Source organism: Pezoporus flaviventris, unplaced genomic scaffold, assembly GCF_033815535.1.
Source record: "Pezoporus flaviventris isolate CSIRO_AGI_PZ_B2104156 unplaced genomic scaffold, CSIRO_AGI_Pfla_v1 ptg000001l, whole genome shotgun sequence".
Classification (NCBI taxonomy): Eukaryota; Metazoa; Chordata; class Aves; order Psittaciformes; family Psittacidae; genus Pezoporus; species Pezoporus flaviventris.
Genome location: NW_026892549.1, coordinates 42598930 through 42625394, shown reverse-complemented (window position 1 = coordinate 42625394; position 26465 = coordinate 42598930). Strand labels below are relative to the sequence as shown.

The 26465-nt window shown below is 34.4% G+C and overlaps 1 protein-coding gene and 1 long non-coding RNA gene across 4 annotated transcripts in view; both read left to right on the top strand.

Annotated features, from left to right (window-relative positions):
• Positions 1 to 26465, top strand: part of TTN (titin) — a 253359-nt gene that overhangs the window by 96717 nt on the left and 130177 nt on the right. For all 3 annotated transcript variants that reach the window (XM_061454518.1, XM_061454513.1, XM_061454512.1), the window contains 10 exons: positions 116 to 199; positions 507 to 605; positions 1776 to 1853; positions 2735 to 2809; positions 22604 to 22684; positions 23393 to 23476; positions 23775 to 23855; positions 24105 to 24185; positions 24475 to 24558; positions 24895 to 25011. In XM_061454518.1, the coding sequence (XP_061310502.1) occupies positions 116 to 199; positions 507 to 605; positions 1776 to 1853; positions 2735 to 2809; positions 22604 to 22684; positions 23393 to 23476; positions 23775 to 23855; positions 24105 to 24185; positions 24475 to 24558; positions 24895 to 25011 (864 nt within the window). The remainder of the gene's footprint in view (positions 1 to 115; positions 200 to 506; positions 606 to 1775; positions 1854 to 2734; positions 2810 to 22603; positions 22685 to 23392; positions 23477 to 23774; positions 23856 to 24104; positions 24186 to 24474; positions 24559 to 24894; positions 25012 to 26465) is intronic.
• LOC133269866 (uncharacterized) lies at positions 2998 to 4163 on the top strand. The gene is made up of 4 exons (XR_009743578.1): positions 2998 to 3045; positions 3300 to 3383; positions 3643 to 3705; positions 4002 to 4163. It is a non-coding gene; the product is annotated as an uncharacterized LOC133269866 (long non-coding RNA).

The window sequence follows — 26465 nt, the reverse complement described above, 5'->3', positions numbered from 1 at the left end:
TTTTGCAAGCAAAATATGTCCATGTGTAATCTTTTTGAAAGATATATTTCTTTTACATGATTCTTTTGCCAGTTTTGCACCTTATAGATCCTAAAACTAAATACTTTTTTTTAAGTGCCTGCAGTTCCTAAGAAACCTATGCCTAAAGAAAAAGTATCTCCTGCTGTTCCTAAAAAAGTTGAACCTCCTCCAGCTAAAGGTATGCTTTCCATTAGAGGAAAAAAATATGCTATTTCTTAGCTTCTATGTTCTGTAGTGTTACCCGTCATTGATTTGTACTTCTGTGAATTCTGCTGTTCTGATTTAGTGACAATGAATCATTACAGTATGTGGTATGTGTTGTGCAATTCGTACAAAACCAGTATTTCTAAATATTCAATATCTGTTATGTGTTATGAGCTCAAAATCCTTAAGCAATTCTTTGGAAACTTAGATTTAGCATTTGGCAACATTGCTTTCACAATGGAATTAAAGAAGAATACATTTAATATTATTATCTTTCAAAGTGCCTGAAGTGCAGAAGAAAGCCACTTTTGAAGAAAGAGTTCTTATTACAGAAGAAAGAATATCTGTTGCCATTCCAGAGGAAATCCCACTACCTGAAGGTACATTATAAACAGACAGTAATAAGAAACTTGTGCTTTGTCTACAAGTTTATTTTTTTAAGATCAGATCAAAATACACAGAAGTTTCATGTTAGTTTTCTTGTATGAGTTTTGTGTTGAACATTTTACAGATTTGCAAGTAGTTAAGAGCTTCCTGAGTGTCTTTTACCATATCAGTCTTGAATGCCACGATCCCACCACATTGACACAAATGGAAACTCTACTACTGAATACAGTGATCTTGGGATCAGGTTCTCGTGAAGTCGTAGCAAGAAATATGGACGTATAATGTTGAGTTCAGACTCTGCCATTTAGGATTGTAACCACCCATTTGTCTTGCTCCCTACAAAGTTCTCTGTAGCCCTGCAGATAACAATACTATTTCTCTTTCCAATGTTAGCTTCTCACCAGCTCTTTTAGCTTGCATTCCCATACTCAGGGAAGGTTGAGGTCAATTGTTTTAAGTTAGTATAATTCCAAAATATGTCTGCTTCAGCATAGCTGAAATCAACATTTTGGCCATTTTTATATCCCATTAATAACTAGCCAGGCAAGACAATTTACATACTCTATTAAAAAAGCATAAATGAGTTTTTAAAAGCAGATATGGAAGATACCAAAAATATGAACATGCAAATATATATTCAGATGGATATGTGCACTGTTAATTTCTGTTTGTCCCCTGCAAATCAATGTTTTACCCCAGAACAAGTTGATGTTTTCCTGATACAGTCACCATTGTTGAGATGAAGATGCCAGGCTTTCCTTTCAAATATTGACATACCCTTCTTATCTTGTTCCTCTTCTTACTTTCACATAGCCAGATCAAGGAGCATCCTTTAATTCTTTGACTGTTGTTCCCCCCTTCCCTCAGCTGTTGCGATGAGGAAGTTTGGGGAGCTGAGGTATTCTGGTGGACTGACAATTGACCAGTGAAGGATATTTGAGAGATACAACTGCACACAATAGGGGCATCAGGAAAACACATCATTTAGAGCAAATCCTACATATGTGTGTGTGTGTAGCACTTTCTGTATTGTATGCAAATCTGTCATTGTCATTTAGAACTTGTAAGAATTGATCTTAATCTTCTCCATTCATTGATCCATCAATTGATCCATCCATCCATCCATCCACCAAAAATACTAAAACTAGTAATTTTCTTTAAAGAACCAACAGTTGAAGAATGGTCTGAAGAAGAAATGGAGGAAGTATCTATTTCCATTCACAGGGAAGAAGTTTCTGAAGGTACGACCACAGTTCAAGAATGCTAGGCAAAAGAAAAAAAAAAAAATTTTTGTTTTGTACCAAATATCCTGGGGATTAATGTCTACTCTATTCATTAACAAAAAATTACAACTATATAAATATGTTTCATATCTTATAAATTTTAATGTTAAGAATGCCTACTACTTTCTATTTTGCTTTTGAAAAGTCTAGTAATTAATCCTGCATTGATACAGTGAAAATAATGAGGTATCTCTTGGATGTTGAGAATTATCAGCCCTTTTTTTTTTTTTGGTGTTTTCTTTGTTTTAGTTTAGTTTTTTTTGTTGTTTGTTTTTTTTTACAAAAATTCTCTGTTAGAAGTTCCTCTTCCACCAGGTTGCTTGGATGAAGTTAAAGTCATGGTGTACCTTGGTTCCTGAGACCATTTAATCATAAAATTACGATATTGTTTTCACTTGGGAGTTTATTGGTGGTATCATAATGCTATGAAGGACAGTAACATACATCGATTGACTGAATTTCCATTGAGTCAAATGACACCATGGAAAGTATTTTCAAGATGTGGCTTTAGTCAAGGAATTTTCTTGATATTTGGGAGAGAGGTTTTTTCTGAAAGTGGACAGATTACAACACTGGTGAACTAGTGGACAGAAGAATGGAAAGTGCTGATCCAGTATTTAAAATACTGAGCTTTTTCAAATGCTACAGAACTACAAGTTAGCAGCTCAACCTCAGTTCCATTTAAGTTGCATGGAGTTTTTCCTTTGCCTTCAGAGGGAGCAGGATGGTTTGAATGTAGATTTTGTAACAGCAGAGTTGTCAGTTTTGTTGCTTTAAAGGGCCATAAAGAGAGTAATAGATCTTAAACTCAAGTATTTTTTAACTTTACTCTTTTTAAGTGACTGAAGAAGAGTCTTACTACATAGAGGAGAGGGTAACTGCTCCTAAACGAGAGGAAGCCCCGCCCACTAAAGGTATAAATTCTTTTCATTAAAAAATATTGGTTGTTTCATCATTCTGAGCGTTATGTTGCCACTACATGTTTGTCTCCATTTGTGGTTTTTGTATTAAGGAAATGTGTGCTTGTTCTAGTTTTACTACTCTTTGTAAATCCATGTACTGTAATATTTTAAAGCACCTGAGAAGCACAGGAGAGTTGTCCCTGAACCGAAAGTTCCAGCTGCCCCCAAGGAAGCTCCAGGAGTTAAAGGTACAAATCAGTTCCTCATCTGGGTGATGTATCTTCAAGGAAAATATGTTTGATTTACTGTCTTGTTTCTACATGTTGAAATGGGTGGTGTGCGCTTACAGAGATGAATGGTTGTCTCAAATTCCATCTTGTACTGTGACAGGTATTGTTTGTGTTAACTCAGTAAAGCACACTGTGATATAGTAAGCAATGAAAAATATTGCATCTTAATATACTTTCTTATCTTCCTTCTTATCTTACTCATTTTTCTAAAGTTCCTGAAGTTTGTAAGAAAGTAGCTCCTAAAGAGAAAGTGCCTGTCCCTGTGCCTAAAAAAATGGAGGCTCCACCACCAAGAGGTATACCAGTGTTTTTTTCCTGTTGCAAAAAGCACCTTTTTTTCATGAGTGACATCTTTAACGTATATGCATGTTGATAAAAACATATTTTTCATACCAAATTTCTTCAGCATTATACATGTACTTATGTCCATTTGTTTACAATGTGGTCTCTGGTCTGTGTCATCTTGATGAGATTTATATGTTACTTCATCTTTTATCTTATCTGTCTGTCTGTGAAATCAATCAAGTATTCTAAAGTTGCACAATCTTTTTTAAGAACCTGCAGAAGAACAGGTGCCCACTTTTGAGATAGAAGTTGAAGAACCTCCATCAACAAAAGGTAAACAAACTGAGAATATTATTATCATGGAAAACTTTTTGTTTGGCCTTGCAGCATTTCTGTCTAGTCATTTTACTTAAATAAATTTGTGTTTGTTAGTATCTGTAACTTATGTCTGGAACTCCCCTTTCTTTTGACTGTTTGCTCATCTTTGCACTAAGACTGTAAAGTACAGTCTTCTTCAGTGTCTGTTGTTGTTGAAGTTTATGTAGCATTTTCTTTTTAAAAAGATCAGATTAAGTATAATAATACTTCAAATATTGCAATTAAATACCGTTACACTTATTATTTTCAAGTGACTGAAGTACACAGGAAAATTATCACAGAAGGAAAAGTTGCAGTTGCTAAAAAAGAGGAGGCTCCACCAAAAAGAGGTATATCTTTTTTTCAGAGCTACGCAATAGCAGTCTTGTTTCAAGAATACTGATTTATATTTATAATATCTAATTGTTTAACACAAGCTGTATTGTTCAGTGTTTGCTGTCTTTTTTTTTATTTGACTTGAAGAAATGTCAAGTCCCTGCATTTGTGTTTTGTCATCTGATTATGTTAATAAACTGTGATTGATTCAAAATCATTTTAAATACTTTTTTTTTTTTTTTTTTAACAAAATGTCAGCAGTGCCCAAGAAGCCTGTGCCAGAAGAGAAAGTACCTGTTCCAATTTCACAGAAAATGGCAGGTCCACCAGCAAAAGGTACACAAGTTTGTTTGAAAGCACAGAAGGCTTCCAAATATCAGATGTGCATACACGCAATGTTTCTGGTTAATCAAATCCCAGTCTTTCCTGACTTGGTTATAAATGGAAAGGACCTTTGTCTTCTCCCCTGCAAAAAATGCAGAAGGTGACAGAGAACAGCCACACGCATTCATTCCTTGAATTTTCTAGCACTATTTAACTTCATTGATTACTTTGGCTGCTTAAGTGCTTTGGAAAGCTGAGTTAACACATTTACTCAGTGAAGAAGTTAAATAAATATTAATGCATTAGATTAAAAAAAATATTAATGCTTTATAACATTGTCAATATTCAGTGAAGGGTTTCAAACTTAGAAGTATTTCCTTAGGTTCTATGATTTTCTTGTGTTTCAGAAGTGATTTTGTTATGTATCCTGTATATGTGGTGTCCTGTGGTTTAATTATGTTTCTAAAGAGCCAGGAGGCAAATTATTTGCAACCTACTTTCATCTTAATCATTCCATCTTAATTCCTGATGTATGAATATGTTGTTTGGTTTTGGTGTGGTTTTGTCTATATATGTATTCTTCTAATATTATATGTATTATTTTAGTAGATATTATTTTAACGTTAAATTATATTTGTGTTGTTACTAAAATTGCAAAGTGTTTCAAAGTGTCTAATTTATATTCAGAATTTATTCCTAGACCCCCGCTCCCCCAAAAAGGTATCTTCAAAATACATAATGCATATCTACCTACTATGCATTAAAGCTTCCTCTGTGATTTTCTGTTATGTGTCTTTACATCTGTACAGATGGTGTTACTGTTGTGTTCATTATAAGTGTACTATTTCCCCATAATTGTTTGTCTATAATTCTTTTGTATGAACTTCAGAGAGTGTTATTTTTTTTTTTAAACTTTATAATTCTTACAATTTCCATCTTTAAAGCGCCAGAAGAGCGAAAGAAACTTGCCAGAGAAGAAAGAGTTTCCATTGCTGTTCCAAAAAGAAAAGTGCCTCTACCACCAGAAGGTACTCCTGCCCATGGATTATCCTATGAATAGACTGTCCTCATGCAATACCACCAAAGCTTCAAGCCTGTTGGTCTGGCACCTTTCTTGAAGTTCTAATGGTAGATTCATAGAACCATTTAAGTTAGAAAATACCCTTAAGATCACCAAGTCCAACAGTTAACCTGACACTGGCAAGTCCACCAGTATGTCCCACCATAGTCTCAAGGGAACATTATCAGAGTCTGAGAAACACTAGATGCATATTTTTTTCAATGACTCTGGCTTCGGGAGGTGTCAGAAAATAATAACTAGTTTTCTAAGAACCCCTAAATGGGATATTTGTTATTATACATTATAATCATCCAGAGAAAAATATTAATGCTAGATTCTGTCTTTGAAGTACTAACAGAAGAAGAACACTGGGCTATGTCAGAGGAAGTATCCGTTTCTATTCACACGGAAAAGGAGATCTCATACACAGGTATGAATGGACTAAAAAGATTCTATGTCCAAATTTACGTAATGCTATCTACTTAAAAAAAAAAATAAAACAAACAACAACAGCAACAAAAAAAAACGCTAAGACACACACAAAAAATACTAAACAAAAGAAAACAAAACACAATTTCATGTCCTGTGCAGATCACCAGTTTATCCTGAAAGTTGTTCGTATAATACCACAGCACACTATTGCACTCTCACAAGAAGCTTAAATCTTTCCTCCTGGTTTACTGTTGCCGTAGTGGAAGCCCAACCATTTCACTAGGTCCTACTTTGCAAATCTTGTCACCTGTCTGACCTCTGAGGGTAAACAGGGAAGCCTTTTGCTCTCCTGAAAAGAAGCCCTTTCCTTTCGTGTTGCATGACATCAATTCTTTACCTAAATCTGAAAGTCAAAGAAAAAACCTTTACCTCTGCTGTTGCTTGACTGTCTGTGACACTTAGCACAATACCATATATTGGACCTGCCAGCCCAAGGGCTTTGAGCAAAGTCCATGGCTTTTAAAGAAAATTCATTGCTCTATCACTTTTGGAGGGAATTTATTCAGTTGTGGAAAATGACCCACAAGATGCCTCATACTTACTACTTTCAGACCAGCTGCTGTTGACAAAAAACATTATCCTATTCATATAATGAAAGATTAATACAATCATATCAGTGTGAAGTTAAATAATCTGTTTGTCTGTTGGAGAATTATGTGGAACAGGCAGATCATGAGTACTAAGAGAATGATGGAAGAGGATCTTTTGCTGGCTTTCCTTAAGGGAGTTAACATGCCGGTTGGTCTGGAAAAGTTCAAAGCAGAAAGACATTAAATGCAACAGTTCTCCCATGGGATTCCAAATAGAAGTGCTGTAGCTAGGACAAAAGAAAACAAAGGAACCTGATCGGAAGATGGCAAAGGCATGCATGCACAATGCAGTTTTTGTAATCAATTCAACCAAAGATACCAGATCCAGTCAGGTATAGTTTAAGATTTCAAATGCAGGTGTACTTGACAATTACAATTAAATATCAAGCACGGCTCTGCCGGAAAATATTTGAAGAGCTGGTCAGTCTTCACATTACCCCCCAAAATAACACCCACTTCGCAAACATCAAGACTTGTGGTAGCCACTCATCTATACTCATGTAACTTATCATGAAGAAAGGTTGTTGAAATTCTCTAATGTGTCACTGACAGAATGGATTATCTCTCTTGAGAAGATCAAAATAATTTTCTGTGCAGTTTCCAGTTATACTGGGCAAAATTTTCCCAAGACGCCTCCTCAGAAGACAAGACCCATGCACTGCTATTCTGAAAAAGATAATGAGCTGCTTAAACATAGTGTCTATTCTTTCCTGAATAAAAACTGAACATATTCACACCTTAATCTTTTGGAAATTTTTCTGCTCTTATATGGCATGGTTCCTTGCTATGCCTGAGCAAACAAGCTACTTTGTAAAGCAATGAACAGAAGAGGAAAAACACCTTACTCAGCAAGCAATTCTTTTGCCTTTAGTTAGACCAGAGCTTTTACCTATTGTTAGCCACCCCCAGAGTTTTCTGTATGTGCTCTCTCATCTTTGTCTCCAGTTTACTGTACAGATCTTTTTTTAGCAGTGATTCAGGACTCTTGAGCTATTACTGAGGTAGTGCAAAGTGTCACTGCTGTGGAGAGGGGCTGTCACAGAGAACAGTGGGATTTAATGATTTTGTAATTTGATTGATGAATTTGGATTTTGAGTTCTGCCCTTCAGCAAGTTTAACTTCACTGTTGGCAGCACTGGATGAAGCAGGAATCATATCAGCTCTTTATACTGGGATCTTGAAATGTTTGTTGTTACTTAATTGAAAAGCAGTGTAATGGCTTCCGTAATTATATGTCCAGTGTCAATAAGTGCACTTGTCTTTCACATATAAGCCATATATTTGTAGGACATGTTTCTTTGTTTCTTGACAAGAATATTTTTGCTTTTAAGCAACACTTTTAACAATACTTAAATGTAAATATACTGTATCTTTTAAGTGCCTGATGTACCAGAGAGGGCTATCATAGAAGAAAGAACTTATCCTCCTAAAAAACTGGCAAGACTACCAGCCAAAGGTATACTGGATAGAGAATTGAAGTATGTTATAAATGTGGGGTTTTTTGTGTCTTGTATGTTCCATGTACAGTGAATACTGATTTGTTTTCTCTGGAATGTTCTTCCTGTGTTTTAATTCTTATTTGGCAATGCCTTGTGATCCTTATTATTAGTAAGATTTATGTGCTATATTTTAAGATTCTCTAACTTAATATCTTTTTAAGTGCCTGAAGTACACAAGACAGTTGTCCGAAAAGAAGAAGTGTATGTTGAAGTTCCTCAGTATGAAGAGGAAGGAGAGATTCCAAAATATGAAGAGGAAGAAGTAACCAGATATGAGAAGGAAGTAATCCATTACAAGGAGGAAGTCCATCATTATAAAGAAGTTAGTCATTATGAGGAGGAAGTTCCTCAATATGAAGATGAAGAAGTCACACATTATGAAGAAGAAGCTGCTTATTATGAAGAAGAAGTTCCTGATTATGAGGAGGAAGAGCCAGAAATTCCCCAGTATGAAGAGGAGGCTCAGCTACCAGCTAGAGGTATACTTTAATTTTAGGATTTTTGTGAGAAAAAGTAGTATCTTTTAATTCTGTTAGTATATCAAAGTTTTGGTTCAATATGTTCCTGTATGCTTTACAATGTGCCTTTTTTTCAAGATGTTTAATGATTAGTATATAGTATAGAAAACGTGTAATGGCTGTATGTCTATTCTTTACTACTACCTCTATAAATTTAAATGTTCCATGTCATACGTGTTCGTTCCTCTTTCATATGAAGTCTGTATAACCACGAAAATTTAACAGAGCTTTATTTCATCCTCTTCTGGGGTCCAATTTTGCTGCCAGACTGCGTTTGAAATACTTAAAAATGGATATAAGAATTCTGCAATCACAGACACAAAAAAATGTTTATCTAGAAAACAGGTAGGGTAATTGAAAATATGTGATTTGCAAACACAAACCACATTGATTTCCTCTTCAAAAACCCTATAGTTGCTGGTTATTTTTTTCTTGAAGGGAATAATATATTTTCAGGGAAAGCAAAAATAAGTCTTATTAAATTGCCATATTTAAATAATCCTAGGTTTAGGTGTTTTCATTAGGATGAATTTTTTATGGTTCTGGTGTAAATTTTTAACATTGTTAGTACAGGATGAACATACTATTCACTACTTAGAGAGGACAACTTTATCACCAAGATAAAATCTTTCTACATTGTAATATAAAGATTTCAGATTTCCCCAAATCACATAATCATCTAAGAGTATGTAAAGTTGTATATTTTCCAGTCCTGATTCCAATCATTCCATAGTCTGTCTTCCCCAAAAAGACGTTCAGATTTTTTTGACTAATTAAGGTATGCTAAAGTTATATTTATCATTGTTTGCAGTAGAATTTTGTCATTTCTATTAGCATATTCTTCTTAATAAAGGCCAGCCTGTGCACTGCAAAAGCCAGGTTAATCCTGAACAAGAAGATTAAGGTTAGTTCAGAGCAAGTGAGATTACTCTCCTGTCATCATAAAGCTTGTATGAAAGTTTCTGGGTTTTGGAGGACAAAAAGGTTGAAGGTACATTTTAGCTGAAAATTTGCATCACTGCAGTTAAAGGAAAAATCTGTTGATTGCAGCAGAAGCAGGATTTTCATCTTTTACATTCAAGTAAGCCACTCTTAAACATTGCCATTAGCCAGCAAAATGTGGTGGAAACTGATGGGTACTTATAATGTGTCCATAGTTCTGTGTTTGAAGTAAACCAGCTGAAAATTTTTATATGCTTGCTTTTTACATATAGAAAGCACTTGGAAATGTCTAAGGAAGAAAATGTAATCAGCAGTTTCAACACATATACAAAATTGGCTTATCCAACATGATCAGGAAACCTATTTCATGGTTGATAAAAGTTAGTATCATAGCTCTAGGAGAAAATAAGTAGAAGCAGTAAATCCACTAAATACCTAATACAGCAATTAAGTAATTGTTTATTACAATGTTTGTAATAAACATCCAAAAATTGGAGGAAAAATAAAATTGTGTTTTTGCAAGTTTCCCCACCATGGCGCTTCTTCATCTTCTTTAATAGCTTGTTCTAAAAAGACAAACTACGTCTTAACTCAATCTTTTGATCAGCAAATAAGCCCTTGAAGTTAAAAACATTTTTATTCATGGCCTCAATGACTAAACAAGGAGAATGGACATAATAGCAGTTAATAGAACCTGTTTCTGATTTTATTTTGTCTTCATGATCAAACCATGTTAAATCATTGCTGTATGTTCTGGGTGTGTATTTGTGATGCTTGCTTGCACTTTATGTTCCTGTTGGTTTAGAAGTAAATACCTAAAACATTAATGGTATCTTTCAAGTGCCTGAGGTTCCCAAAAAGCCTGTTCCAGAGGAAAAAATACCTATTCTGAAGAAAAAAGAAGTTCCTCCAGCAAAAGGTATAAATCATTTACTTATCTTAGCAGACATTTACTTATCTTAGCAGACATCCTCTGAATATGTAATTCACAGTATTTTTCAGATGTCTTACTTAAATAATTTCTTTTTTTCTTTTCGGAGAGGGCTCTGCATATTAAATATTTATCCTGACTTTGTTGTTTAATTTTTGTTTTAAATAACTTGTGGTTTATTTTTTTAACAAAAATAATGTTTTTGAAGTGCCTGAGGTGCCAAAGAAACCTGTACCTGAAAAGAAAGTCCAAGTGCCAAAGAAGGAAGCTCCTCCAGTCAAAGGTATATGAACTTGTAATTAGCTGTGATCAGAAAGTTCTTCCAGACTTCATTTATTTTCTCACTTGTGTTAAGCACTAGGATACTAGAAGGATTGTTGCTCTTAAGAATTGTGGTTCTTTGTATTTGTGTTTAATTGTTTGGTGTCACTTCTGTATATGTGACAGTGTTTTAGATTCTTATGTCAATCTCAATTTATAATATCTTGCTAAGTTCCAGAAGTGCCTAAGAAACCTGTGCCAGAAGAAAAGAAGGTTCCTGTTCCTGTACCAAAAAAGAAGGAAGTTCCACCAGCCAAAGGTATCTCAGCTTTTGACTGAACGTGTTTAAAAAAAAAAAAAATTAAAAATCGGTCTTTGTTCATCTTTCCTTTTCAATATAATATAGAGTGAATAGTTTTCCGTTCTTGACAGTTCTTTATCACTCCTCTTTATTGATTCCTATAATTGTTCTTTACATTACGGCTCAAAAATGAAATTCTTAAACTACAACAATATTTTTAAAGTGCCTGAAGTACCAAAGAAACCTGTGCCAGAAGAGAAGATACTTGTCCCAGTGCCTAAAGTAGTGGAGGAACCTCCACCAGCTAAAGGTACACCAGTTTATGGTTCAACTGCATAATTATAGTTTTGCTTCTTCAGCTTTAGAAGACTGCAAGTAACAATACCACTCGTTGTCCTAGTGTGTTTGACCCACTCACAGATATATCTATGATTAGGATGCTGTATTGTGATTGTGGCCATTTCTGTTAGTCATGGGTGCTATGCTTACTGTACACTTTGAAAATTTCTATGTCTTGTATCATCTCTGTCTTTTGGATCATTTACATTTAAATTATTTTAAATTTCCGATTCAAACCAGATGCCTCAAAAGATAAATTAAACAGTCAGACTTCCCCCTTAACCTTAGAATGCCAATTTGTAGTTCTGTAGTCTGTATATTTGTAAGTTTACATCTGTGCATAAATCTGTGGATAAAAATCAATGTTATCTTTTATACGTACTTGAAGTTTACCATATTTGTGTAGTTGTCTTAATATCAGTTATTCAGTTATCATGTTTTATGTAACATTGAAAATTAATTTCTTCAACAAAAATGTCTTTAAAGTGCCTGAAGTGCCCAAGAAAGTTCAAGAAAAGAAAGTACCCATCCTTGTACATAAAAAGCCAGAACCTGCAACAGCCAAAGGTATCTTTTCTTATATCTGAACATATGGATGATGCTTCTTATTGTTTCTGTTTGTTTGTTGTTAGAATTCAAAGTATCGTAGCAGTTTGTGGAAAATGTACTTGCACATTTTACTTCACACCCTTTAGCTTGTGTGTATGTTGCCTCTCAGTTTCTGGTGTTGTGCCTAAGTTTTCTACAATTAAATACTATCTTGAAGTGCCAGAAATAGCAAGACCTCCTCCTGAAGAGGTACCTATTTTTGTCCCTGAAGAGGAGGAAGAGGAAGCTGTTCCAGAGATACCAGCAAAAGGTACACCATTCCTTCTTGAAAATGATCATAGAGCTTTGTTCAGTTCATTAAAAGATCTTCATCTCTGTCGATTATTTTAAGATGGATGTAAATCTTAATTATCTTTCTGAGTGGAGTTTTCCTCTTATTGGTCTTTGTGACTTTGTTCCATGTTTTTAGTAGTTTTCATGTTTTAAAAGTAATTGAAAAATCTGTTATCAAAACAATATCTTTAAAGTGCCAGAGGTGCCCAAGAGAGCTGCCCCAGAAGAAAAAGTACCTGTTGCAGTTCCTAAAGCAAAGAAAATTCCACCAGCTAAAGGTATATCAGAGTGCTGTGTATGCAGATTATTCCTCTCCCTTACATGTTGGCATTTCAGCTGAACCTCATTATAAAAATTAATTTACACTCAGATAAGTCAGATCTTTGGTTCTAGCACCCTGCTGCTCCCCTGTAGTGAGCAGTGCTAGGTCTCAGGCAGGGTTTTGTTGTCTATTTTGTTATTGACTTCAGTGGGCTGAGAATCAGGCCTGGTTTTCCATTTTAAGTGACTGCTGTGAATGAACTAACTTATTGTCATATCATAATCTAGAACAAATATTTAAATTAATTTACACTTTACTTAAACAAAATACCTGGAATAATAATTTATGGGCCTTTACCTGCAAATTTATCCATTCAGGGGGATCATTCTGAATATGCACCTTGAGACTAGGCTAAAATAACACACCTTTTAGCTAAACTTATATAAAAATAAAATAAAATCACAACTGACCATATGAATAGCCAGAAAATATGCCCTGGATTTGAAATTCAGAGTGGAGGTAGACCATTGCAGAGCCTACCGTTTGGTGCTGAGCAAATTTTACCTCAGCAGCAAGTTTTTTAGAAAAGAACTGTGAAGTACACACTGGGAGGTTTTTAGGTAAAAATTTAGATGCTAATAATCCTCTACACCCTCTTTTTGGTAGCGTATCTTTCTTATATTTTTCATTGTCAATGACACTGTGTAATTAAGAAGTGGGCAAAAGAGCCAAACCTCATATAATCCTAAAAACCTAGTTGTACTTCGTTGTTTTCATGGAGTGAAAAATAACTAATAGTTTCCCTTATCTTTATTACTATTGTTACTTTAAAGTTGGTGTCCTTGTGATTTATGTTATTAATTTTTCTTTGTGATGTTGTGAAAGTAAAGTTCTTAAAATAATATCTTTAAAGTGTCTGAGGTGGCAACGAAAGTTGTGCCTGAAGAAGAAGTTCCCATTTTTGTTCCTGAGGAAGAAGAGGAAACTATTCCAGAAGAAACGATACCAGCAATAGGTACATGATCTTTTCTTGGAAGCTGCTCATGAGATCTTTTGGATTCCTTAAAATTAATCTTTATATCTTGTTCTAATTTGTATGTAAATTTTAATGATCTTCTTGGGGAGCTTGTGACCTTATTTCATGTATTCTTATGCTTTTAATTCTCTGAAAGTAACTTTAAAATGTGTTTGCAAAATAATATCTTTAAAGAGCCAGAGATTCCTAAGAAACCTGTCTCAAAAGAAAAAATACCTGTACCTACTCCTGAGAAACGGGAGCTTCCTCCAGCAAAAGGTACATAAATTAATACCTAGGAAAACAATGTGTTGTTATTCTCATTCAGTGTGTCTATTTATTTTATTTTGTTTGTCATTTATGTTAGTTTCTGTCCCTGGTGTCTTTCTGTATTGATGTCTCAGAGTGACTGCCAAATTCCTAGCAAAAAATCAGTTCTGAAATTATCTGACTTGTTCAAGAAGTCTTGTCTACAGACATTGAGGGTCTTTTGTTTTTTTTTCACTTTCATCTTCTTTAAAGCATTTAAATATATTCTACAGATCAGTCCTTATTTCATTATGTCTGCTTGTATATGTTTTCTGTTGTCTTTCTTATACTACTTGCGGATGATATTCTTACATAAAATAATGTCTTTAAAGTACCTGAGATGCTTAAGAAACCTGCTCCTGAAGAGAAAGAACTTGCTCCTAAAAAGGTGCCAGCTCCACCAGCCAAAGGTATTGCAGTTTGTAAATACTGTTACCATTAATAGATAACACTCTTCATACAAGTTGAGTTTAGTAAGGGACATTTTAGTATGTTTGTCTTGTATTATATGTCACTATATTATTTGTTTGTTTGTAAGCTTCTGTTCTGCTGTTTGTAAGCTTCTGGGTTTGTCTATTTTAAAATTGTGCAAAAGAACACTGAAGTTAGGTTCTATCTTTAAAGTACCCAAGATGCCCAAGAAGGTTGCTCCTGAAGAGAAGGCACCTGTTGCCCCCCCTGTAAAAGTGGAGGTTCCAACTGCAAAAGGTATATATATTCCCGATTATAAGTAATATTTATGCTAAAAAAGCTCTTGATTTTCTTCTTTCTAACTTTTGTCTTTGCTGTTTGAGAATTTGCTCCAATTCGTGTTAAAAGTCTTTGTTATCAATGCTTGCATTGTAGAACCATAAAGCTCTCTTTCTTGTGTTTTATTTGCTTATACTGCTTTAAAGTGGGCTTTTTTTCTAAATTCCTAAATGAAATCCATATCTTTAAAGTCCCTGAGGTGCGTAGAAGAGCTGTTGCAGAAGAGAAAGTGCCAGCTGTGGTGCCCAAACCCAAAGAACCAGCATCAACTAAAGGTACAGATATATGTCTTTTTAATCATCCCAAAGATTTGATTTTTTCTTATAATTTCTAAAATCTTTTATAATATACAGTTTCAGAACCTCGTTCTGATATTTTAATGTAACTTGTGGTGATCATGTACATTTTGTGTTTGATGTGGATAGTCTTGACTAACTTAAAAAAATATAAAAATTAATAATTACTAGCCAGTAACAATAATATTGTTTCTAAAGTCCCTGAAGTATCCAGGAAACTTGTCCGAAAAGAAAAAGTCCCTGCTCCTGCTCCTCCAGTGGAGAAATATGAGTATACATATGAAGAGTATGAGAAGTATGAGACATATGAGAGTATTGAAGAGTTTGAGGACGTTCAAGAAGGTGAAGAAGTTGAGGCATATGAGGAACCTGAAGAACCTGAGAGATATAAGGAGATTCAGGAACAGGAATATGAAGAGGAGGCTGAGGAGAAAGATTACTATGAAAAGTATGAGTTTAAGGAGATGGAAGAGATCTATGAGAAATATGAAGAGGTGTATGAAGAAGCTTATGAAATCCAGCCTGCTATAGGTACATCAGGTCATGATTTCTTTATTCTTACAGTTTGTTGAGTTCCAAGCTGCTGCTTAAGCCTCCTTTGGGTGTTTATTTATATTTTTTCCCCATTTGTAGTCCTATGTGTGTCTGTTGCTGGTAATGATAAATCCATTCAAAGATTGTTTTTCTACTATTCCTTCCTAAGGAATTCTTCCTTTCAGAGTAGAATGGGAGGATTCCACATCTGATTGCCCAAGAGTGAGCTAGTATAGATAAGTCACAAGCAATTAAATGATAATTTTCTAATGCAGTTCTGCTTCAGAACTTAAATATTTTTATGCATCTATATTTGTTTCTTTTGCCCAGTTTAGCTTCTGTGAGTTAGAGATATTAAAACTCGTGTTGGCTCTTCCTTCTCATAATTTAAATTTATGATTATAAGATCCTTCATACCAAACAGAAAGTGCATCTAAAATGTACCAGAAAGATTAACACTGCTATTGCTTAGATTTCATTGCTCGGGAACTTTGAAATAAGTGGCTGTTCACTTGTCACTAAATAATTCATGGAATGGTTCCTCTACAACTGAGAGATTACTCTGTTTGCTTTCTTTGTATTCATTACAATTCCTCATAAGTAACTTAAAATCCAAAATTAATTCTTTTTTAAGTGCCTGAGGTGCCTAAAAGACCTCTGCCAGGAAAAAAAGTGCCTGTTCCTGCTCCTACAAAAGAACCTGCACAAGCTAAAGGTACATCAGATACTAGATAAATTTAAAAACAGACTTCTGCCTGAGCATCTGAAGCCCTATCTGAAGCCCTAAATCCTAAATTTACCTATTCTGATTTGATTGCTAGACCCTTAACTTTCTTTTGCAATGCAGTAAAAGACAGGGATTAAGTTACTGAAAAAATTCTCTTTCTTTAAAAAATGAAAACTGAGACTACTTGCTGGAACACATACGATCTTAATAGGTGTTCTCTATAACTGCCTGTACAAAAAAAGTCATGAATACTAATTGCGCGTGGATGGTAGTAGAGTTTCTGTACTAGTTTGGAGCTCTGTAATTTTCTGTTCAGAACACTTACTTTGTTATAAATTAATTTTGTGCTAAATTTTATAATTGTTTCTTGTAAAAATTATCAGAATGAAGTCAGTGGGAAAGGTGGATGATTTTGCAGAAAGACTTGGAATTTTTTAGTCAAAAATTGATGCAAGAATGGTGTTTTTCATTCAGTGAATATGGAAGACTAGCTATGTGAATCCAAGCAAATAGTCCAGATGGGTGGCCTGCATGGTCACCACCCAGTAGCAATTAAAGATACTGTATTTTGTATTTTGCTAAATTTTCTGACTCTTTGCACTGTTTGCTTTTTATTCAACTTATATTCTTACACAAAATTCATATTGCAAAAGTTCTTAAAAAAAAAACCAATGTCTTTAAAGTGCCAGCGGTGCCGAAGAAACCTGTTCCAAAAGAAAAAGTACTACCTGCTGTTCCTAAAAAGGAAATTACTCCACCAGCTAAAGGTATACTTCCTCTGCATTGTCCTCATGAGTCATGAACTCTGATTTCAGCCTTTTGTCTTCATTATGTGTTGAGAAAGATGTCCAAATGTTTTATGTTCCCACATTGGGTTTTTTGGCTGTTTGTGACTGAGTCTTTTTTTGCAAGTTGGTTTTAAGTCATTTGTTGAAAATACGTGAGTCGCTTTAAAAAAATGTGTGTTCTGTAATTAAGCTACATGTGAAAGTAGTTCAGAAAGAAATAATATTTTTATTTCTTCTGAAAAGGAAAGAGATTCCACCAACCAAATCTATGGCCATCTTTCAAGGATGTTATTTAATATGTTATAATTTTTTGTATGTTATATGTCTAGTCTTCAAAATTAACATAGATGTTCTTTCAGGAATCATTTAATCCTTTGTTGTTTCATTAATCTTCATTGTTAGATTTTCTCTTCTTCTTCCTAACTTCTTCCAAAGAACTTTGAAAGCCCTAAAAGTAAATTATATCTTAAAGGGCAAGACATTCTCAAAAGAGCAGCCCCTGAAGAAAAGAAACCTACACATAAACCTGAAATAGAAGTTCCACAAATTAAAGGTAAAAGAAACTTGGATATGAAATTTTATGGAAAGGACATATTCATGTCACTTTTCCAAACATCTCCTAAAATGATCCTCATGTTCTTTAGATCATTGCAAAAGTGTCTAGTCTTTAAGTGCAGATTTGGCTCTCAGTAATAAATTGAAAACTACGAAACAAACATTTCAGGTATGTGCTATGCATGTGCTAAACAGTAAATACACTGATTTATGAATGAAAACATGCTGAGGAGGTATCGCTACTTACACTACCAGTGTGAAGACCTTCAGCACTTTTATGTTTGTACTGTAGATGAGAATTTAGTTTAAATTGGGGTTTTGATGCCAATACATGATATTGGTGGAAAAGTAATAGGGTAAGAGCTAGCAAGTTAAAACTGTTAAAGCTGTTACACATATGAGAAGGAAAAAGATGATGATACAGTAAGAAAAGCAGATGGGTTATGCTCTTCAAGAGCAGAAACTATACATTTTGTCACATAATTGTACTAGCAAGACAGTTCTAGAACTGTGTAATATTTCATTCTCAAAAAGGCACTGTATGTGGAAATTCAAAAGACCTTAGATTTCTGAGTTTATTTCTGTTTGAGATTTTAAAAGTTGAAAATTGAGTTTACTAAAAGCAAGGTAATATCTTTTAAGTTCCTGAGTTTCATAAGAGAGCTGTCCTTGAAGAGAAAATACCCACCATTATTCCTAGAGAAGAGGAGCCTCCTTTCTATGAAGGTACATCAGTGACACGTCTACCAAGCAGTAAATTGAAGGGACTATATCAACTCATGTTCTAGATTGTTCTGTAAAACATGAAACACTTTCAATTTATTTTTTTATTTATTTAAAAGTAATTTCCATCCATATCTGTGATACCCTTATTCCCCCTGAACTTAGTAATAATTTAGCATGGGAGAAAGAAACATAAATAAGAGTGAAGCTAGGTTTCTGATCCAGGAAAGCACTTTAGTCACACTGGACCAGAGAAATGAAATTATATAGACACTGGTTTAGAAGCCATCCAGAGTAACAATTAATTTTTGAGCTGGGGTATACATAGTTCATGCCAGATGAGGACATGTGAAATTCAATTACAATTTCTGTTTAATACACAGAACTAAGTAACTAGAAAATAAAATTAAATATTTCTGTAAACTTTTATTTTACTAACTGGGAATGGTTGCTTCTAGTGATAGTAGGTAAATGATCAGGTAGAAATTAGATATTTAAATAATTTTATGTTCAAACAGCTCTCTGTCCATATATATGTCTTCACTTTGGCATTATGTCAATCTAGTATTGTCTTGTAAATAATGTTAAAATATGTAAAATAAACTAATATCTTTAAAGAGCCTGAAGTTTACAGAGAAGTTCCAACAGAAGAAGAAGAAGAAGAAGCCCCTGTTGTTATTCCTAGTCAACCAGAAGCTCCAGCAGCTAAAGGTACACCAAGTATTCAAGCAATCTACAAAGAAACACATGCCCTACAAACTAGCTATTCATCTTCATCATTAGACCCATGTGCCAATCTGTTATTTAATATGTTCATTCTGATATTTTCTTAGATGTTATGTGTCTGTCATTGCTTTTTTTGTTATTTACATTCTTTAAAAAATGTATTATCTTTGAAGTACCTGCAGTGACAAAGAAAACTGTTGCACAGAAGAAAATACCTGCTGTACCTACAGAAGAAGCTGCTCCAGCTAAAGGTACATGAGCCCCAAATGGATTTTGTCTAGCCTCTTTCAAAAGTGAGGTATAAACTGAGAAATCCAACATGTTTTTCTTAAACGACATGACCAGGTGCTATATACACTCTTTTCTTCCATTTGATCTCTTGTAAGAGTAAATTTTGTCCCTTTGTTTGCTTCTATCTTAGAAACAGAGTATACATACAGAGAGATCAGGGATTAAAACCAATAGTTTATGTTCATCTAAGGAACAATTATTAAGACAGAAAAACTTATCATTCAAGAAAAAAAGTGCAAGGAACATTTTCCACAGGTTCATACTTTTGCCTCGTGTTAGCAACTGCTCAAACAGTATGGCGCATTCTGCATCAAGAATTAAAAAAAAATGAGAGAAATATAAAGAAAATATAAAGAAATTTCGTAGACAGGAAATTCATATCAGGGCTTTTTATTTTTTTTTACTTCTTGTCTCATGTTCTATTTCCCAAAATACTTTCTCTGACAATATATTTTTAAAAAGCCTTAAAAGGTTGTGGCAGAAGCTTGTTTGCAGAAGCACTCTACAATCATGTCAGGGGTTTTAATAAATTTAAGATTAATGTAAGACTTTAAATAAGGACAAAATACAAAGCCCCTTTTTTTTCATAGAAACATAGTTTTTAATGAAATTCCAAATGTTTCAAACATCTATGGAGTTCTTAAAACTCCATAGATGTTTGAAACATACTATTTAGTTAATTTTACTGCAGTTTTGCCTTGCTTCTATAGGTAAATTGATTATTTTCTTTTTTAAAAGAAAACCCTTTAAATTGCCAAAGTTCTTAAGGAAAAGAAAGAAACCAAAACCTGTTTGTCTTTTGAGCAAAGAGAAAAATCAGACCTGTAAGTATCAGGAAATAGAAAAGTTGTGAACTCCAGAAAGTGAAGTTCTTGAGTTGTATTCGCAGATTAATACCATGTATTTTCATTCTAGTACAATTTTTTACTGTTTTACAAGACTGTACTACTTCTTTCCTAGTACAAATTTCTAAAATAAACCAATATTTTAAAGTTCCTATAGTACCAAAGAAAGCTGTCCGCAAAGAAAAAATACCTCCTCCTCTACCTAAAGAAGAAGCTTCGCACTTTGCAGGTACAATAATTTTTTAGTAGGATTTGAAATATAAAAAATATGTTTTCATATATAAATCTCTGATTATTTTGAGAGCATTCTGCCTACAATAAAGTTTAGTTAGCAGCTTTCGTCAGCTGCAACAGTATAAAATTAATTAATTAATTAAAAAATCATCTGCAGGGTTTTTTAAGGGGAAAATTATCTTTTTGTGCAAGGGATAATTGCAATGGACTCTGGTATTTGGGATCAGTCTGAGGGAAAAAAAATAGAATAGAAAATGTGACAGCATATATAGACAGGGCCTGTCTCTGCACTCAAGCCCAGTTCAGGACACAACATCATAGAGTGGTTTAGGTTGGAAGGGACCTTCAAAGGTCATCTAATTCCACTCCCCCTGCATTGAGCAGGGACATCATCAACTAGATCAGGTTGCTCAGAACCACATCCAGCCTGGCCTATCACATATCACTCGTCTTTCTCCTGGCAAGCTGAAGAAGTCAGATCAGGGTAGAATCTGAGATTTTTTTTCTTCCTTCATTTGAAAGCATGGTTATTTAGATGGTAAATATAACACAGACCCATGTATCTTTGGATTAGCTTGAAGATTTGATTCCATTTGTTATTTTTTACACTGTTGTTTTCTGAATATATTCCAAGTTAATTTAAATACTTAATATCTTTCAAGTACATGAAGTTTATAAGGAGATGCACATAGAAGAGGAAATTTCTACTGTTTGTAGAAAAGAGGAAGCTCCAGCACCTAGAGGTATATGTCTTCTTCATCATCTCTTCCTGCAATTTGCAAAGTCATGAACTCCAGAAAAATAATTCTTGTTCATGGTTTAGTTTCTTGTTCGGTGTAATTACTTTCTGTGTTCATTCTTTTAGTACCTTTAGCGCCTATAGTACCAACAGTTACTTACAAACCTAGGATTTTTTGTGATTTGTCTTTCTATTCTATATAAATTCTTAAAATGAACTAATATCTCTAAAGCGCCCACAGTCATTAAGAAAACTGTTACAGAAGAAAAAGTGCCTATTGCTGTGCCTAAAAAAACAGAACCTATTCCTGTGCCTAAAAGACCAGAACCTCCACCATCTAAAGGTACTGTGATAGCCAGATAGAACTGAGGTCTTTTGAAAGTAACCATCTTTTCTGTTCTTACACGTTTTCTGCTTTAGTAGTTCATGGTCCATTTGTGTCAGATTTGTGGCATTTATGTTGTATATGTCCCTTTTCCCATTTCTTAACTTGTCTTTATGTCATAACATGAAAATTAAAGTCAGTAAATATCTTTCAAGTGCCTGAATTTCCCAATAAAACTATTCCTGAAGAAAAACCTGCCCCTCTGCCTAAAAAGCCAGAAGCTCCACCTGCCAAATCTATGAGTGAACATATCTTTTCTTTCTCCTTTTTTCTGTCCTCTGTTTTGTCATTATTGAATCATTAAATAGTTGAGTTTGTCTATTTCTTCTACCCAAGAGTAATCCATTGTGATGGCACAGAAATTGTAACAGAAACTAGTCAAAGGGGCTAAAAATAAAGAAAACTACTTGAGTCAACATGCAGTGAGATTTACAGAACAAACAATTTCACTACATGGGTGTTTGTAGGTACTGTAAACAGCTTCAGAAATTCTATCAATACTCAAGCAAGAAGTATATATGCTTCCTCTTTCACTTTGCATATGTTAAACTTAGAGGTCAATTGATCTAATTTTGAATTGAAATAGCATTAGTCACAGGAACCAGTTGTTACAGTTCATTCAGATACTTCAGAAATCTGCCTGAACTAGCAGTTTTCGTGGCATGTCATCACTGCATGACAAAAGATCCCCAACAATGTTGCTTCAAACTGTGATTTTCCAGAGGGATAGAACCATGGAGAATTTTCAGATCATGTAGCTGTTGTCAGAGTATCCTTATTCATATACTTCCTTGTTTTGTCTTATTTCTTTGTATTGTATATTTGCTTTGTTTTTTTTCTTTAATTCTTAAAAGTACACTAATATCTTGTGTCCAAGATACCTATGAAATCTGTCTCAGAAGAAAAAGTAAATGGTGCTCTGTCTAAAAAGCCAAGAGTAGCACCACCTAAAGCTTATATGAAAATAATGCTGACTCTCTGAGGAGGAGATTTCCATTTCTCTTGGGCAGTAGGGTTTACAGTAGATGAAAAATATTACCCTTTATTTCTTGTTTATAAAATATCCTGTAGTATGCAATTGTATACAGTATTTTTTGCATGACATCTCTTTTTATATCTGATCTTACATTTCTGATATGCTTCTTGTGAGACTCTTCTAATAATTTATGTATTTTTAAATGCCTTAAATATAACAAAAACGGATGCTGTTTCCTTTAAAGTGCCCGAGGTGCCAGAGAAAATTCCAGAAGAGAAAGTACCTGTTGCTGTGCCTAGAAAACCAGAACTACCAGCAGCCAAAGGTATGTTGCACCCCAGATAGATAACTAAAATTTGGAAGAGAAAAAAATCTCTGCCTTGCTTGTGCAGACTAGTTTTTGATTGTTTGTTTGTTGGGTCCTCTTACTTTTCTTCTCTGTGCCCAAAGTTCTATATATCCTACAGTTCTGGAAATTCTTCTTTTTGAATCATAGCTATAGCTGTAATCAGTGTACCAGGGTGTTAGAAATACTGATGTGGCTGGGCAGAGATCAGACTGATACTTGAGAACTCAGCAGAAATCTTAAAGGAAAAGAAAGGACTTCTATGATGTGAATTACTCCTAACTGACAGTGAAAAATTAGTCCCAGAGAGAGAGTTTAATAATTTCAGAGTGTGGAGTAAGTGGTAGAGATGTCAAACACAGGAAAAAACCCTCTGTGCATAGAGGAAATATTGATACCACGAAGTCATCATGCATAGAAGAATTTGACAAGGAATACAGAATGGCCAATGGCAGCCTTAGTCAAATGAAGATTTGGGAAGTGGTTGAATAAAATGGAAAAATAATGTAATGTAGAAGAAATTCCAAAAGTCTCAGAGTAGTTTCTTCAGACTTTACAGAGACATATAAAACCCCAATGAACATGTCAAATCAATGGCTCCATTAAAAACCTCCTTACTTTGCAATTTCTAGTGAAAAGTTTGAACATAGCTGTAAAATTCCAATTGAAAATAATCTTTCTTTAAAGTGCCTGACGCATCTAAGGAAGTAGTTGTAGAAGAGAAAATCAAAGTTGCTGTGCCTAAAAAGGCAGAAGCACCACCAGATAAAGGTACTTGTAATTAATAAAACCAAGGCAATAATTTGTATTATTTTCGGTGATAAGACATTTTGATATGCCCATCTTTCTATCTTATAAACTGCCATTTTGAAAATTCATTTTTGAGAGCAGCCTCTCTACTCCCCTCAAATTACTCTCAATCAAGACTGGGAGCAAAAAGCCTGTTTGGTAAAGATTCTTATGTTTAATTCATGTCACTTGGTGTCCTTTTTGTTTGCTTCTTTTTCCACTTTAATGTTATTTAAATGTCTTTATATTCTTAGTATTAACATAATTGTTAATTTTAAAGTGCCAGAAGTGCCCAAGAAAGTCCCAGATGAGAAAATACCAGTGGCAGAGCCTAAAAAACCAGCAGTTCGACCAGCTAAAGGTACTTGACATTGTGACAAAATTAACAGATTCAAAAATTTCACGCTTTTACTGTATTAACACTATAGAAGATAGTACCCAAGACCTCTGTTAGAATTTTCTTCTGTTATCAAAAGTTATTTGAGTGAACAAATGTGTTGTGTGAAAAAAATACAGCTTGTTGTTTGGTGTTCTCACTAACATTGTTCTGCTACTATGCTTTAATGTTGCATATGAAATTAATTATTAAAAGTTATTAATATTTTTCAAGTGCCTGAGGTACCACAGAAAGTGATCCCAGAAGAGGTTTCAGTTAAAGTACCAAAGAAACCAGAACCTCCACCAACTAAAGGTAACTGCTGTATACAATTAATGAAAGAAAACCCATTTTAATATAATGGTAATTTACTTTTACTAGAAATGTTCTATAAGATATTTTTGTTGTTTAAATTGTAGTTTTTGCATCTGTACCTCAGTGAGACATCAAAAAGTACTTTCTGTAGGCAAACAAAAAAGTTAATATTCATATCCAAAACCACTCATGCTTTTGCTGTCCTAGAGATTTACTTTTTCTTAGTGTCTTAATGCTGCAGACATATGCTTGAATTTCATAAAAATTAAATTAATTACTTTCTTTAAAGTGCCTGAGGTGCCCAAGAAAGTTGTTTCAGAAGAAAAAGTACACATTGAAGTTCCTAAAAAACCAGAACCTCCACCACCTAAAGGTAATTTTCAATACTGATAAAATTGTACAGCAATTTTAATTTGTTTCTCTAAATATTAGTTTTAAATTTGTATTATCATCTTTTTTTATATTCTAATATTTATAAATGTTACAGATTGTGTTGTCTTCTTCACTTGTGAATAGCTCCCAGTAAGCAACAATGGCTATAAATGGTGTGCATCAAGCAATATGAAAAAAACAAAGATTATTTATTAGGGGGGTTTATTTATTTTCTTTTTCTGATTCTGTTTAATGATTTTCATCTTGGAGTTATTGTTACCTTTTTAATTCCCATTTTTCAAATTCCTGAAAGTAAACCAAATAAATATCTTTAAAGAACCTGAGGTGCCAAAGAAAGTTGTTCCAGCAAAGAAAATACCTGTGCCTAAAGAACCAGAACCTGTAGTTGTCACAGAACCAGAGGCTGCACCTGAAGAACTAGAACCTGAGACAGGTAAATCTCAACTAATAAAATAACAAAAGCAAATCCTCTTTTCTTTAAACTTTGATTTTCCAAGCCTTCACTTTTCTGAGACTCTAAATTATACCTGTTGTATGTATATGCATATGTGTGTGAAATAGACATACATGTGTCTTTTTGAAGAGTAGTGACAAATCTTGGATGTCTAAATTGCCTGTATCTTAAACTTCATTTCATCTTAGTATTTTAGATTATTCTTCCTGTTCTGCTACTTGGGTTCATGAAAACAACCGCAGTTAATATGTTTAAAGTGATAATAGTAGAAGAAAGTACTCATTCTAGTAACTTAGAGCAGAATTTTCTTTACCAAGAAAAATTATATGCCATCACTGCTAATTCTTGAAAGAGTCTTATTATAAGAGTCTGCTTACCACCTGCAATGTTATTAATATCTTTTGTCCTGTCCATTCTTGTTTATAATTACCGTAGATTTTACTTATAGCTTAAATTATACTATCCGTGTAGGTATATGGGATCATGAGGCTTGGGGTACATTTGTACATTTGAGAGAAAAGGGAAAAGAGCCAAAATGTGGTATATATGTCATTACAAAGGCCAACATAAATGACTGATACCTGATACGTTTTTAATTTTTTGTTACAACTGTGGGTTTATGTTTTATGATTCACTTCAACTTGGTATGCTTGTCAGTGCACTCCTTAAATTTAGAACTAATATCTTTTATGTACATGAAGTGGCCAAGACAACTGTCCCAGAAAGGAAAGTACCTCTTCCAGTTTCCAGAAAACCAAAGCCCGCTGCAGGACCCCCAAAACCAAAGCCTCAAGAGGTAAAACCTCAAGAACCAGAACCTGCTAGAGCGGTCCAAAAACAAAAGCCTGTTGTGGAACCACAAAAACCAGAGTATGTTGTGGCATCTGAGCCTGAGGCTATTTTGGCACCTCAAACAACAGAATATGTTGTGGCATTCCAAAAAGCAGAGCATCTTGTGGTGCTTGAGAAACAAGAGTATATTGTGCTACCTGAAGAACCCAAGCCTGATGTGGCACCCCAAAAACTAAAGCATGGCATGACGCCCCCAAAACAAAAGCCTGTTGTGGAACCCCAACAAACAGAGCCATTCATGGCCCCTGAGGAACCTGAGCACATTGTGGCACTTAAGGAGTCAGAGACAGTTGCATCAACCCAAAAATCAGAGCGTTTTGTGGTGTCCCCCAAGACAAAACCCTTTGTGCCACACCAAAAAACAGAGCTTGTTGTAGCAACTGAAGCAACAGAGTTTGTTGCAGATTTCAAAAAATCAGTGCATATTGAAGAGTCCAGAAAATCAAAGCATGTAGTGGCAGCTGGCAAGCCAGAACCTGTCATGGAGCCTGAGGAACCAGAACTAATTTTAGCGCTCCAAAAACTAAAGCCTTCTACAGTACTTCAAAAACCAAAGCCTGAAGTGGCACCTAAAGAACCGG